Source organism: Eschrichtius robustus, chromosome 4, assembly GCF_028021215.1.
Source record: "Eschrichtius robustus isolate mEscRob2 chromosome 4, mEscRob2.pri, whole genome shotgun sequence".
Classification (NCBI taxonomy): Eukaryota; Metazoa; Chordata; class Mammalia; order Artiodactyla; family Eschrichtiidae; genus Eschrichtius; species Eschrichtius robustus.
In genome coordinates this window covers 9,125,623-9,141,144 of record NC_090827.1, presented here as the reverse complement: position 1 = coordinate 9,141,144, position 15,522 = coordinate 9,125,623, and the positions used below count along the sequence as shown (strand labels likewise).

Genomic DNA, 15,522 nt, shown 5'->3' with positions numbered 1-15,522 from the left:
TTGGAAGTTGGGGGCAAGGGAGAGGGGACTTCTGAAGAAAGACTCGAGTCTCTTTTTGGGTAATGCAAAGATGGTGGTGCCACGAACAGGAGGAAGAACAGATCCGACAAGAAAGTGATGAGTTCCGGGACTTCCCCGGTGGTCCCGCGGCTGAGACTCCGCGCTCCCAATGCAGGGGGCCCGGGTTCGATCCCTGGTCAGGGAACTAGAACCCACATGCATGCCGCAACTAAGAGTTTGCATGCCGCAACTAAAGATCCCGCACGTGGCAAAGAAGATCCCGCGTGCTGCAACTAAGACCTGTCGCAGCAAAAAAAAAAAAAAAGGCTCCGCGCTCCCAATGCAGGGGGCATGGGTTCAATCCCTGGTTGGGGAACTAAGATCCCACATGCCGCGTGGCATGGCCAAAAATAAATAAAAGAGAAAAAGCGATGAGTTCGGTTTGGGGCATGTTGAGTCATCGGAGCTGGTGGGACATACAGGTGGCACACACACTCATCTTCTATCGCTAGAAGGTACGCTCTGCCAAGACAGGGGATTTACTTCTGTTTTGTTTACTGCTGCTTTGTCACTCCAACCAGCACCAAGAGCATGTCTAGAAAAGGGAGACCTCACTGGGAACATGCCTGGCACATGTTAGCACGCGGTGTATCTGTTGAAGAAACGATGAATCATCAAATAGAGACGAGAGTGGGAGCCATCTGAATGTCAAGGGAAAGAGTATAAAGAAAGAAAACACAGAGGCCTGAATATAGAACCTGGCAATAAGAGATAAGAAGCAGGGTGCAGAATTAAGAGGATCCAATTTCAGTGTCACTCACCAGAGTCAAATGAACGAGCCTTCAACACGGCCGAATCCTGCAGAGGGGCTGATCAGCGTGGCAGGGCATCGATCAGTGAATCAGCAAACTGAACAAACCCCCTGCTAGCTTCCAAGAGAGGTGTCAAAAGCAAGGGCTTAAGCTTTAAGGGGGTGAATCACTGGCAAGGAAAAGTGAACCACTGGCAAGTGAAAACTATTCTTTCAAGAAGTTTGGAGTTGAACGGAAGGAGAAATGGGAGTAACTCAGACCCTGGCAGGACCAGGGATGGTTGAAATACACCCAAGAAGGATCCCTTCAGTAGCCCACCCTGTAGTGAAAATCACTTATAAGCGTCTTGGATGTTCCAGGCACTGTTCAAAGCTTTGGAAATACAGCAGTGAACGAACCAGAGTCCCTGCCCTCAGGAAGCTTGGACTCTGACGGGGAGCTGAGGGCAGCAGCAGTCACCCTAGCAACCTAACTAATAGGGAAGAAGCAATGTGGCGTCACAAAAGAAACATGGGTCTTGGAGTCAAGCTGGTTCCATTTACTAGCGGTGTTGTTTTTTCATCTCTAAAATGGACCTGATACATATTTCAGAGTTGTTCTGTGAAAGGTAGATGAGATAATGCATGAATTCACTTCTTAGATAGCATCTAGCATGGCACAGAGGCTGCATGAATCTCTCTTGCCAATGGCATGAGATAAAATATCAGACAAGGTACCATAGTTTAAGTGCAGGCTTATGCGTTGCGGGAACTGGAAGAAGGAGCATTAGTGAGCAAAATCACTATCACAACCTGGGAAAAAATGTCTTTTGAGATTCAGTCTTTTTACTCGAAATCTTCGGATGTTTAGTAAGTTTGTTCCTTATGGGTCCAGGTACTAAAGAGGGCGTGTACTGGACGATAGACAAAGAATCTGGTTATGGAAAAGGTGTTTGTCCTCATTGTGTACTAGCTAATCTGGATTCTGGTGTCTCAGTTCTCAAGAAAGGGATCTAGATGAACTGAAAGAATTAGTCTAGTGAAACTTAGAAGACAATTCTATCCACAGTGACTCACCCAGGGCCCGTGCCCCAACATGTCCACCTTGGGACAACCTGAGAACTCTTCTCACTTTTTATAATAATTCTAGAAATAAGGACTGTCCTCCCTTAAAACACAGGATGTTTTAAGTATGGTTAACAAAGAGTACCCAAAATCCCTGCAAATACGCACAATGCAGACACGTATTCAAAATCAAAAACACACATTTGAGAAGGACAGGCTTTACACCAGACAGAATAACTGCCTCATGAGCTTATGATGCACTTTTAGGTAATTGTAGTGTGAACGCAAATTTATTTCTAAGAGCTAATAAAAAAGAATTTCTGTACCAAAAAACTTCCTACTAACAACCTAGTGAACCACGTTACTGGATTTATAAAAATAGGATCCAGGCACCTTAAAAGAAACCTCTGAAGGTGAAGGTAGCTTCTTTCCTCTGGGGATATGGTCAGCAATTCAGCCTTCTGAAAAATAAGTATGCAGAAGCTGAAAGGGGGTAAAAAGCAAAGAAAACTTGAGAAACCAAAGTTTGGCCACGGCCTTAAGTACAAGCGTTGAAGGCATCTTCTCCCTGGCGAAGGGGTTAGAGAACGAACGAATGAATGTCCGTGACAGCCCAGGGCCCGGAGCCACAGACACTTACGCGGTTCCGTTTCTCGGACCGAATGGAGCCCTGTCTTCACTGCTGACAGAGTAGACGTCATAGCACTCTTTAATCTCGTCTCTCAAGTCCAGGGGGATGGAACAGGATCCATTTCTGACTCTGAGTTGCCGTATACGTGGTACCCCTAAGAGTAGGTTCTCGTAGTAGATGAAGCTTCGGTCGTCGTCTTCGGTTCTGTTGCCGGGTTGCATCTTCCAGTAGAGCCCATCCAACAAGGCGCCTTCTGCAAACTGAAAGCAAAGGCAACATTTTGGAAAAACGCTAAGCTCAGAGGCTGCCTTGCTCCTTCCTGGAATGTCTGTGTGACCAACAGTGTGGCAACTCCGTGAACAGGGTAGAGTGACAAGGGTGGGTTTTGCTGTCGCAGGGACTGGATATTACTCCAGCCTTGCTGCGTGATTTCCTTGCTAGCTGTGAGGCCTCGAGCATCTGTAATATCTATCTTTTGCATGGTGGTTACACCTGGCACAGAATGGGCACTTCATACGTGGCGACTCTGATTTTTACTCTGGGACTAAAGGCTGGGGAGAGGGTGCAGTTTGCAATGAATCCATAACCATGACCAATTCCACTTTCCCTTATTAAAACAGCATCCCACATAATCATGGTTCACAATCATTGGAGAGGAAAAGATGATAGTTTTGAAAACCAGTCTGCTATCTGATGGATCTTTAAATTGTCTGGATTATTTTGTCATAGGGTGAATGAACTCTCTAACTTCTCACCCCGCTCCTCCCCTCCATTTTTAGAGTATGGCATTCATTATCACAGAACTGTGTATATGTGAGAAGTCTCTCATTAGTTTGCCTATAGGAAAGACAGACCCAGCCATTTCTCAGTGTCTTATCCTTATCAGACAATCAATAGAGATGGAGTGATTTGCCCCCTTGAGGTGGAAAAGATTCATATTATACAAGTGTGGTTTTGGATGCCAGGTATTTTTAGGCATTATTTAGTATATTTAGGTTCTTGTGATCCAGTTCCTCTATCTTTAAAATCAATAGCTCTGACCCCAGGGTTTACTAAGAATTTTAGAAAGTATTTCCCCAGAAGGAAGTAATCATTTCCTTTCCAATTTCCCTCCCCATTTTCTTAGATTCTGAACACATCTTCCAGATCAGTTTAATATTTTTCCTATGGTATCCCTCATTGCTTATCCTCTAATACTAATGTTGGAATTTGTGACAATTTGGGGAGGGCTGGGTTGAATTTTACATTAGAGATCTTTGAGAGAATGTGCCTGCCTTGTATCAGGCACTGTTCTGGGGTACATTCCAACACCAGCAAAGAGACAAAAACAAAAAACGAAGCAAGACAAAACAATCAGATTCTGCCCTTGTGGGCCTGAACTGAATTTATGAAGCCAAATGAACAATTTTCAATAACAAGAGATCATCTGCAAATACCTTCCAGAAGTCTTCCACTGAAGAAAGAGTTTTAAAGTTAGTTTTCTCCGTTTTGGACACCGGGGTGTCCAGGAAGAGCTGGGACATGATGCGGGTATAGTAGTACACGCTGGAGCTCATCATCCCATAGGTCACTGGAAGACAGAAAGAGCCAAATGAACTCTGCCAGGGACCCTGCACACGCACTCGCACGATCCCGGCGGATGGGCAGATAGCCATCCCGCCTTCCTTCCCTGCATCGTTGTTCCAGGATCCCTCCCCAGCTCTCTGGCTTACACAAGAAATGAATTAACATTGGCTTACATGAAACAAAACTGGCTTACCACTGAGTACCAGATCGAGATCAGGTGACCCCTCCTGGATGCTTGGGACCTCCCGGAGCCCTTCACCTTCACCTCCCCCCACCTCCCGGACGCCCTTCACCTTCACCTCCCCCCACCTCCCGGAGCCCCCTCCACAGGAGAGCCTGCGCCCCAGCCGACGCCACGCCCAGCTCCTCATCCTCCGGCTGTACCCCTGCGGCTCCCTCTCCCGACGACGGCGTGGGCAGCCCACTCTCGTTCTGTTCCCACATCAACGACTCCCCGTTCTCGTCTGCCCTGCTCTGTACCCTGAGGCTGAGCCCCGCAGACCGACTGGACTCCCCTGCCTTCTGGTTTCCAGTGCATTCAGCCAACAGGAGATCTGGGGGCCCGAGGAGACAGAGAGTTGGGTTTGTTCCCCCTCCTTGTGGCCACTCCCTCACTGCCTGGGTGCAGTTTGCTGGGGACCCTCTAACGGTGGTCACCGCTGCTGGGGGCCTCTCTTCTCCCCCAGCCACACCAGGTTCACCCCACGCCATTCCCTGCCCTTGTCCCTCCAGGCCCGGAGGTGGGAACCTTCCCCAAGAGCCTCATGTCCCCTCGTTGGCTCCTATAACCCTGCCGCCACGCCTCTGTGAACGGTCCTTTCGTTGAACTCCCATAATTGCCGCTGTGAGTCTCCCATCTCTTTCCTTCTGGGATGCTAACAGACGCATCTGCCTCCCACCCACCTGTCAGCTCTTGCGTGGCACACTCGAAACTCAAGCCACAGCCCTGACGTGAAGACTTGCTGATCTTACAGCCCATTCTGAATGGTCCTGGAGAAAGGTGGGGAGATCATGTACGGGCTCAGCAGGTCACAGGAGATCAGGGTTTGAGTCTGGGTCATGCCTCTCACTTGCTGTACAAGCTGTACAAGCTGCTCAGACTTTCTAAGCTTTAGTTGCCTCTTCTGTAAGGAATAATGAGCTATCTCACGGGAGTTTTGGGTGCTTAAAAAAAAATAACTAAATGGGACTTCCCTGCTGGTTCCAGTGGTTAAGAATCCACCTTCCAACGCAGGGGATGCAGGTTCGAACCCCGGTCGGGGAACTGAGATCCCACATGCCGCGGGGCGACGAAGCCCACGCGCCTCAACTACTGAGCCCACGTGCTCCGGAACCTGTGCGCCACAAGTAGAGAGCCCGCGTGCCGCAAAGCAGAGCCCACACACCGCAACAAAGACCCAGCACAGCCAAAATTAAAAATAAATAAATAAATAAATAAATAAATAAAGGGAAAGAAGAGGCAGAACAGCATTTCTTAAAAAAAAAAAAAAAACTAGAAATTATCCAATACAGTGGTTGACACTTAAATGTCCAATAATGGTGGTTCTTCCTCCTTAACCAGATCGCTACAACGTATCTATTAAAAATTTCAGCACTTTGGAGCTCTACCCACCACCAGAGCCTCCCATCAAGCCTCTTAGATAGCCTCAACCACCAGAGGGCAGACAACAGAAGCAAGAAAAACTACAATCCTGCAGCCTGTGGACCAAAAACCACAGTTACAGAAAGATAGAGAAGATGAAAAGGCAGAGGGCTATGTACCAGATGAAGGAACAAGAAAAAACCCCAGAAAAACAACTAAATGAAGTGGAGATAGGCAACCTTCCAGAAAAAGAATTCAGAATAATGATAGTGAAGATGATCCAGGACCTCGGAATAAGAATGGAGGCAAAGATTGAGAAGATGCAAGAAATGATTAACAAAGACCTAGAAGAATTAAAGAACAAACAAACAGAGATGACCAATACAATAACTGAAATGAAAACTACACTAGAAGGAATCAATAGCAGAATAACTGAGGCAGAAGAACGGATAAGTGACCTGGAAGACAGAATGGTGGAATTCACTGCTGCGGAACAGACTAAAGAAAAAAGAATGAAAAGAAATGAAGACAGCCTAAGAGACCTCTGGGACAACATTAAACGCAACAACATTCGCATTATAGGGGTCCCAGAAGGAGAAGAGAGAGAGAAAGGACCAGAGAAAATATTTGAAGAGATTATAGTCGAAAACTTCCCTAACATGGGAAAGGAAATAGCCACCCAAGTCCAGGAAGCGCAGAGAGTCCCATACAGAATAAACCCAAGGAGAAACACGCCGAGACACATAGTAATCAAAGTGGCAAAAATTAAAGACAAAGAAAAATTATTGAAAGCAGCAAGGGAAAAACGACAAATAACATACAAGGGAACTCCCATAAGGTTAACAGCTGATTTCTCAGCAGAAACTCTGCAAGCCAGAAGGGAGTGGCATGATATACTTAAAGTGATGAAAGGGAAGAACCTACAACCAAGATTACTCTACCCGGCAAGGATCTCATTTAGATTTGATGGAGAAATCAAAAGCTTTACAGACAAGCAAAAGCTAAGAGAATTCAGCACCACCAAACCAGCTCTACAACAAATGCTAAAGGAACTTCTCTAAGTGGGAAACACAAGAGAAGAAAAGGACCTACAAAAACAAACCCAAAACAATTAAGAAAATGGTCATAGGAACATACATATCGATAATTACCTTAAACGTGAATGGATTAAATGCCCCAACCAAAAGACATAGACTGGCTGAATGGATACAAAAACAAGACCCATATATATGCTGTCTACAAGAGACCCACTTTAGACCTAGGGACACATACAGACTGAAAGTGAGGGGATGGAAAAAGATATTCCATGCAAATGGAAATCAAAAGAAAGCTGGAGTAGCTATACTCATATCAGATAAAATAGACTTTAAAATAAAGAATGTTACAAGAGACAAGGAAGGACACTACATAATGATCCAGGGATCAATCCAAGAAGAAGATATAACAATTATAAATATATATGCACCCAACATAGGAGCACCTCAATACATAAGGCAACTGCTAACAGCTATAAAAGAGGAAATCGACAGTAACACAATAATCGTGGGGGACTTTAACACTTCACTTACACCAATGGACAGATCATCCAAAATGAAAATAAATAAGGAAACAGAAGCTTTAAATGACACAATAGACCAGATAGATTTAATTGATATATATAGGACATTCCATCCAAAAACAGCAGATTACACGTTCTTCTCAAGTGCGCACGGAACATTCTCCAGGATAGATCACATCTTGGGTCACAAATCAAGCCTCAGTAAATTTAAGAAAATTGAAATCATATCAAGCATCTTTTCTGACCACAACGCTATGAGATTAGAAATGAATTACAGGGAAAAAAACGTAAAAAAGACAAACACATGGAGGCTAAACAATACGTTACTAAATAACCAAGAGATCACTGAAGAAATCAAAGAGGAAATAAAAAAATACCTAGAGACAAATGACAATGAAAACACGACGACCCAAAACCTATGGGATGCAGCAAAAGCGGTTCTAAGAGGGAAGTTTATAGCTATACAAGCCTACCTCAAGAAACAAGAAAAATCTCAAGTAAACAATCTAACCTTACACCTAAAGAAACTAGAGAAAGAAGAACAAACAAAACCCAAAGTTAGCAGAAGGAAAGAAATCATAAAGATCAGAGCAGAAATAAATGAAATAGAAACAAAGAAAACAATAGCAAAGATCAATAAAACTAAAAGTTGGTTCTTTGAGAAGATAAACAAAATTGATAAGCCATTAGCCAGACTCATCAAGAAAAAGAGGGAGAGGACTCAAATCAATAAAATCAGAAATGAAAAAGGAGAAGTTACAACAGACACCGCAGAAATACAAAGCATCCTAAGAGACTACTACAAGCAACTTTATGCCAACAAAATGGACAACCTGGAAGAAATGGACAAATTCTTAGAAAGGTATAACCTTCCAAGACTGAATCAGGAAGAAATAGAAAATATGAACAGACCAAACACAAGTAATGAAATTGAAACTGTGATTAAAAATCTTCCAACAAACAAAAGTCCAGGACCAGATGGCTTCACAGGTGAATTCTATCAAACATTTAGAGAAGAGCTAACACCCATCCTTCTCAAACTCTTCCAAAAAATTGCAGAGGAAGGAACACTCCCAAACTCATTCTATGAGGCCACCATCACCCTGATACCAAAACCAGACAAAGACACTACAAAAAAAGAAAATTACAGACCAATATCACTGATGAATATAGATGCAAAAATCCTCAACAAAATACTAGCAAACAGAATCCAACAACACATTAAAAGGATCATACACCACGATCAAGTGGGATTTATCCCAGGGATGCAAGGATTCTTCAATATACGCAAATCAATCAATGTGATACACCATATTAACAAATTGAAGAATAAAAACCATATGATCATCTCAATAGATGCAGAAAAAGCTTTTGACAAAATTCAACACCCATTTCTGATAAAAACTCTCCAGAAAGTGGGCATAGAGGGAACCTATCTCAACATAATAAAGGCCATATATGACAAACCCACAGCAAACATCATTCTCAATGGTGAAAAACTGAAAGCATTTCCTCTAAGATCAGGAACGAGACAAGGATGTCCACTCTCACCACTATTATTCAACATAGTTCTGGAAGTCCTAGCCACGGCAGTCAGAGAAGAAAAAGAAATAAAAGGAATACAAATTGGAAAAGAAGAAGTAAAACTGTCACTGTTTGCGGATGACATGATACTATACATAGAGAATCCTGAAACTGCCACCAGAAAACTGCTAGAGCTAATTAATGAATATGGTAAAGTTGCAGGATACAAAATTAATGCACAGAAATCTCTTGCATTCCTATACACTAATGATGAAAAATCTGAAAGAGAAATTATGGAAACACTCCCATTTACCATTGCAACAAAAAGAATAAAATACCTAGGAATAAACCTACCTAGGGAGACAAAAGACCTGTATGCAGAAAACTATAAGACACTGATGAAAGAAATTAAAGATGATACCAACAGATGGAGAGATATACCATGTTCTTGGATTGGAAGAATCAACATTGTGAAAATGAGTATACTACCCAAAGCAATCTACAGATTCAATGCAATCCCTATCAAATTACCAATGGCATTTTTTATGGAGCTAGAACAAATCATCTTAAAATTTGTATGGAGACACAAAAGACCCCGAATAGCCAAAGCAGTCTTGAGGCAAAAAAATGGAGCTGCAGGAATCAGACTCCCTGACTTCAGACTATACTACAAAGCTACAGTAATCAAGACAATATGGTACTGGCACAAAAACAGAAACATAGATCAATGGAACAAGATAGAAAGCCCAGAGATTAACCCACGCATCTATGGTCAACTAATCTATGACAAAGGAGGTAAAGATATACAATGGAGAAAAGACAGTCTCTTCAATAAGTGGTGCTGGGAAAACTGGACAGCTACATGTAAAAGAATGAAATTAGAATACTCCCTAACACCATACACAAAAATAAACTCAAAATGGATTAGAGACCTAAATATAAGACTGGACACTATAAAACTCTTAGAGGAAAACATAGGAAGAACACTCTTTGACATAAATCACAGCAAGATCTTTTTTGATCCACCTCCTAGAGTAATGGAAATAAAAACAAAAATAAACAAATGGGACCTAATGAAACTCCAAAGCTTTTGCACAGCAAAGGAAACCATAAACAAGACGAAAAGACAACCCTCGGAATGGGAGAAAATATTTGCAAACGAATCAACGGACAAAGGATTAATCTCCAAAATATATAAACAGCTCATTCAGCTCAATATCAAAGAAACAAACACCCCAATCCAAAAATGGGCAGAAGACCTAAATAGACATTTCTCCAAAGAAGACATACAGACGGCCACGAAGCACATGAAAAGATGCTCAACATCACTAATTATTAGAGAAATGCAAATCAAAACTACAATGAGGTATCACCTCACTCCTGTTAGAATGGGCATCATCAGAAAATCTACAAACAACAAATGCTGGAGAGGGTGTGGAGAAAAGGGAACCCTCTTGCACTGTTGGTGGGAATGTAAATTGATACAGCCACTATGGAGAACAATATGGAGGTTCCTTAAAAAACTAAAAATAGAATTACCATATGACCCAGCAATCCCACTACTGGGCATATACCCAGAGAAAACCGTAATTCAAAAAGACACATGCACCCGAATGTTCATTGCAGCACTATTTACAATAGCCAGGTCATGGAAGCAACCTAAATGCCCATCAGCAGACGAATGGATAAAGAAGTTGTGGTACATATATACAATGGAATATTAGTCAGCCATAAAAAGGAACGAAATTGAGTCATTTGTTGAGACGTGGATGGATCTAGAGACTGTCATACAGAGTGAAGTAAGTCAGAAAGAGAAAAACAAATATCGTATATTTATGCATGTATGTGGAACCTAGAAAAATGGTACAGATGAGCCAGTTTGCAGGGCAGAAGTTGAGACACAGATGTAGAGAATGGACATATGGACACCAAGGGGGGAAAACTGCGGTGAGGTGGGGATGGTGGTGTGCTGAATTGGGCGATTGGGATTGACATGTATACAGCGATGTGTATAAAATTGATGCCTAATAAGAACATGCAGTATAAACAAACAAACAAACAAAAAACAAAAAACAAACAACAACAAAAAAACAAAAAAAAACAAAAAAAAATTTCAGCACTTTGACGAGTGCTGTCTTATGCTGAACTCTAATGATTGCTGGTATCATATGCTTTCCTTTTACGCTTCTTTTGACCACAGAGGTTTTAGAGGTCTTTTGACCACAGTTCTCAACACCCAGCAAGCAATGAATACTTAGCTGATTCTGTAATAATCTTGAGGCAGCATAAAATGCATTTTAAAACCTCACATTAAGTGATTTGGGGATTACATCTTTCCTTCACCTGGTCCCCCTCCCTAACCAAGCATCAAAGAGAATTAAGATTAAAAGAGAGGAGTGGATAATAGTGATCCAAACACAAGTGTGTCTGTGGGTCCAGCTCGAGCAGTCAGTGAAGCAATAAGCACACACAACCACATGGCTCGTGTGCCGCATCTAGAGGGGAAGGGACCTCTTCCAGTCCTCCATCACCTGTCATCCTATGACCCACTAATTAGGACAAGAACACTCCTCTTCCAGTGTGCCATGCCCTGTCACCTCTTCAAACTGCACTGGACCGGAGTTCAGGGTTTGGACTTTTAATCCATTGATGGGACAAGGTGTTGGACATGAAGATGAGCAAGATGTGATCTCTGTCCTCAAGAAGAGGAGCTCATGGTGTCCCCAGGGGGAGCACTGCCTACCAGCTCCCACAGAGGGGTGGACAAGGTACAGTGTGTTCTGCAAAGGCCTCCTTCAGATCCAAAGCTGATACCATGCTGAAGAGGAGTCGTGAAGGCCCCCCCAAAGCCCACTAAATGATTACTATATTGATTTTTGGAATTAATTTGAAATTAGAAATTTCTCTGGATTGGCTGATTAATGTAGATCACTCTCAAATGTTTTTACCTGTGGGGTTTTTTTGGTTGCTGAAAAAGAATTATGACAAATTATTTAAAATTTTCGATTTATAAATATGCAATATGTACGTATTTTAGCCACTGATTTTAAAATGCATCTCCTTTATTGTCCTGTACTTTTTTTAAAATAAATTTTATTTATTTACTTATGGCTGTGTTGGGTCTTCGTTTCTGTGCGAGGGCTTTCTCTAGTTGCGGCGAGCGGGGGCCACTCTTCATCGCGGTGCGTGGGCCTCTCACCATCGCGGCCTCTCTTCTTGCGGAGCACAGGCTCGAGACGCGCAGGCTCAGTAGTTGTGGCTCACGGGCCTAGTTGCTCCGCGGCATGTGGGATCTTCCCAGACCAGGGCTCGAACCCGTGTCCCCTGCATTGGCAGGCGGATTCTCAACCACTGCGCCACCAGGGAAGCCCTGTCCTGTACTTTTAATATTGATTGCTTTTGAAATTCTCAGGACCTGTATGGAATTTAATAGCTTCACTGAAAGGGAAGGGATACATCCTCTTGGCTCTGCAGTGCCACCTGCTGGACATCCAGAGAAACGATGCCACCTAGTGTTGACGGGGATGATGATTTTAACACCTTCAATCAGCTAACGTTAACTCAGTCCCTCCCTTGTGCCGGGCAGTGGGCTGGTCCAAGGGATATCTTCGAGTGACAGCTCCACACACTCCAGGGGTCAGCTGCATCATGAGTCCAGCTAGGCTGTAGCTAAAGGACCCCCTGGGATTTGAAATCAGAACGATTTGGGTTTGAGTTTAAGATTTCCTTCACCCTTAAGTCAGCCTCTGTGTTCATAATTGTGGGTCTCGGTATCTTGGGATCTTGGTCAAGTATTTAATTTTTCTGAGCTTGAGTTTCATTATCTAGAAAATGGGAATAATAACATCTAAGGCTTTTGTGTAGTTCACTGGGAGAAATGTATGTGAACACAGATTTTGCATACTGTTAAATGCAATAGAAATGTAAGACTGTTATATCGTTTCTCCTTTCAGTCCCTGATGGGGAAAGCCCACTTGGAAGGTAACATACACTCTTTAAATGAACTGAATTGTAAAGAAAAAAGTTACAGCATGAAATAACCATAAACGAGGATCAGAAAGGAGAGGAAAAACTTTAAAAATATAAGGTAAAGGACACATATATCCTATGTGCATATATTTTTTTCTGCTATTTAGTCCTTGTCTTAACTCTCAGATTCGATTTTCTATGAAATAAGCCAGAATAAAAAAACATTATCACAGCATCACCAACTAATCAGCATGTAAACTAACTAAAGCTGTCTTAAAACATGGTCTCATTTAAAAATAGGCTATAGACACCATTTTATTCTTAATATGGTTGAAAAAATACAGGCTTAAATACTAAAAACTAGATAAAGGGGATTGCACTGCATAAACTCCAAATCAGTGGAATAAAAAACAGAGAAAAAATTTCCAATGTAACAAAAAGAAAAAGAGAAATGAAAAATAACAAGAAAGTGTAAAAGAGAGGAAAAATAAGATGGCAGAAATTTGACAAAAGCATGAAGCGTAAAGAGCTTAAACTTACTAGATGACAAAGTCTTAAATATTGGTTAAAAAATTAAAAAATGTATTTTTAGAATTTTTATGAGACCCATTCAAAATGAAGTTAAGAATAAAGGAATGAGAAAATATATATTAGATATACAAAAGGTGTTAAGTGGTATTGCAATCATCTGACAAAGGAGATTATAAGGTGAGTACTGAGTTAAAGAAAAAGATTATCTTTTATTGATAAATGATACTTTACACAATGATATAACTATAATGAACTTTCATGTATTGAATAACAATATCAAGATATGTAAAGCAATGTCTTCTAGTAATAGAAGGAGAATTACCAAAACCACAATAGCAGCTGGAAACAAATTTATACCTCTCAATCTTTGACAGAGAAAGAAGATAAAAATGATCTTGGGATATTAGGGGTTTTATATAGAACATACGACTTAATGTATTATATATATATCAAACTTTATACTGTATCAAAAGAGCTCACATTCTTTTTCAAATATCCGTGGAAGATTTAAGAAAATTAATCATATTCTGGGCCACAAAGACAACACCGGTAAATCCCTAAAATTAAAAATCCACCAGGCAGGTGTCCTTATAAGGAGATGGCCATGTGAAGAAAGAGGGACACAGGGAGAATGCCCAGTGAAGATGAAGGATTGGAATGATCCCGCTACACGCCAAGGATACCAAAGAGTGCAGGTAAACTCCCACAAGTGAGGAAGAGGCAAGGAAGGATGCCCTACAGGTTTCAGAGGGAGCATGGCCCTGCAGGCACCCTGATTTCAGACTTCTATCCTCCAGAACTGTGAGAGAATAAATTTTTGTTGTTTAAAGCCAAAAAAACAAACAAAAACCTCCAAAACAAACAACCCCCTCCCAAAAAAGCCCCCAAAACTAACCAAACAATAGTTTTTAAACCACAAATGCAGAAAATTATTTTAAAAGGATGAACCAAGATAGATAAAACTGAACCATTTAGAAATTAAAAATATTTTTCTGTTAGTCACTCTTGGGCCAGCCAAAGAGGAAATCAAAACCGCAGCACAAATATAAATACACCAGATGTAGAGACAGTAGGACCAAGGTGCCTCGGTCCCAGTATTCTAGGTCATCTGCCACAGAGTGACGCCATCACGTTGAACAGGAACCCTGACTTCTCTGCAAGCTCTGTGTTGTACGGTATCCTCACAGGGACACGGTGGAGATAAAATAGGAACAGATATCTGCAGGGATTCTACAAACTAAGAAGTGCTGTATCAAGACAAAGTGCTATTCAGAAACCAAAGAAAGTTGAGGCTTGCATTGCTTCAGTTGTCATATTAGGAAAAGTTCTGTTTGTGAACGAAAAGAAGTACGAGTGAACACGAGAGAAAATGAAAATGGGCCAAGTCGCCGACATTTAGGGAGAACGTCTATGTGCCACCTCTGAGATGTGCCTGCCAGCAACCCTGGCTGCCCCCCTCCCCGGCCCCTGCACTGAGGGAGACAAGTGCATGAACGTGTCTGCAATCCAGCGTGAGGGGCACCCACTATGGGAGGGGGCTGGCTGATACAGGCCTCTCCGTAGGTCTGGCTCTTGAGCTGACCTTGAAGGATGAGGAGGAACTAAACAGACTGACAGGAGAGTGACAGCACAGTCCAAGGCCCTTTTGAGACTCATAAGTAGTTTGATGTGGTGGAAGTACCAGATATTCACAGGTCGGAAGAAGCAAGCAAAGATCATACAGTGAAAGACTAGTCTATCAGGTAAAGATTTCAAACTTTATCTCGAAGGTGAGGTGATGACAGCATGTTCGATGAAAAGAGTGACCTGATTTAATCTGGTTTCAGAGACAGCAGTCCGGAGCCAGTGCCTGGGAGTCCTAACGTCCAGACATTGGGTCCCATCCAGTCTGTGCTCCAATGGCATTCAGAGCCACTATCTTAAAATTTAAATAAATCTTACCACCCCCTACTTAAAACCCTGGCTTCCCCTTACCGAAGCCTACCGGACCTGTAGGGTCTGATCCCTGACCTTATCTGATAGCACTCTCTCCAATCACTATCTTCACTCAGCTTCTGGAATGTTCTGAGCTCCTTCCTGCCTCAGAACATTCACCCACACAGTCCCCTCTTCAACTGACTGGCTCCCATTCTTGCTTCAGGCCTCAGAGAGGCCTTCTCTTCGGGGAATCCTCTTCCCCAGCTGTCTTCTTCCTCATCACTTACCACATGTAAGGCCAGGGCTATGTATGTTCTTAATTAAATTACTCAACAGTCCATTGACTCAATAAATGAATAATCCGGGAGAGAGATAATAAAGGTTAAAAA

General features: G+C 42.3%; 1 protein-coding gene across 2 annotated transcripts in view; it reads right to left on the bottom strand.

Moving 5' to 3' along the window:
- PKD2 (polycystin 2, transient receptor potential cation channel) overlaps positions 1–15,522 on the bottom strand; it is a 59,746-nt gene that overhangs the window by 28,000 nt on the left and 16,224 nt on the right. For both annotated transcript variants that reach the window (XM_068542421.1, XM_068542422.1), the window contains exons 3-4: positions 3,923–4,056; positions 2,496–2,746 (exon numbers count right to left, since the gene is read on the bottom strand). In XM_068542421.1, the coding sequence (XP_068398522.1) occupies positions 2,496–2,746; positions 3,923–4,056 (385 nt within the window). The remainder of the gene's footprint in view (positions 1–2,495; positions 2,747–3,922; positions 4,057–15,522) is intronic.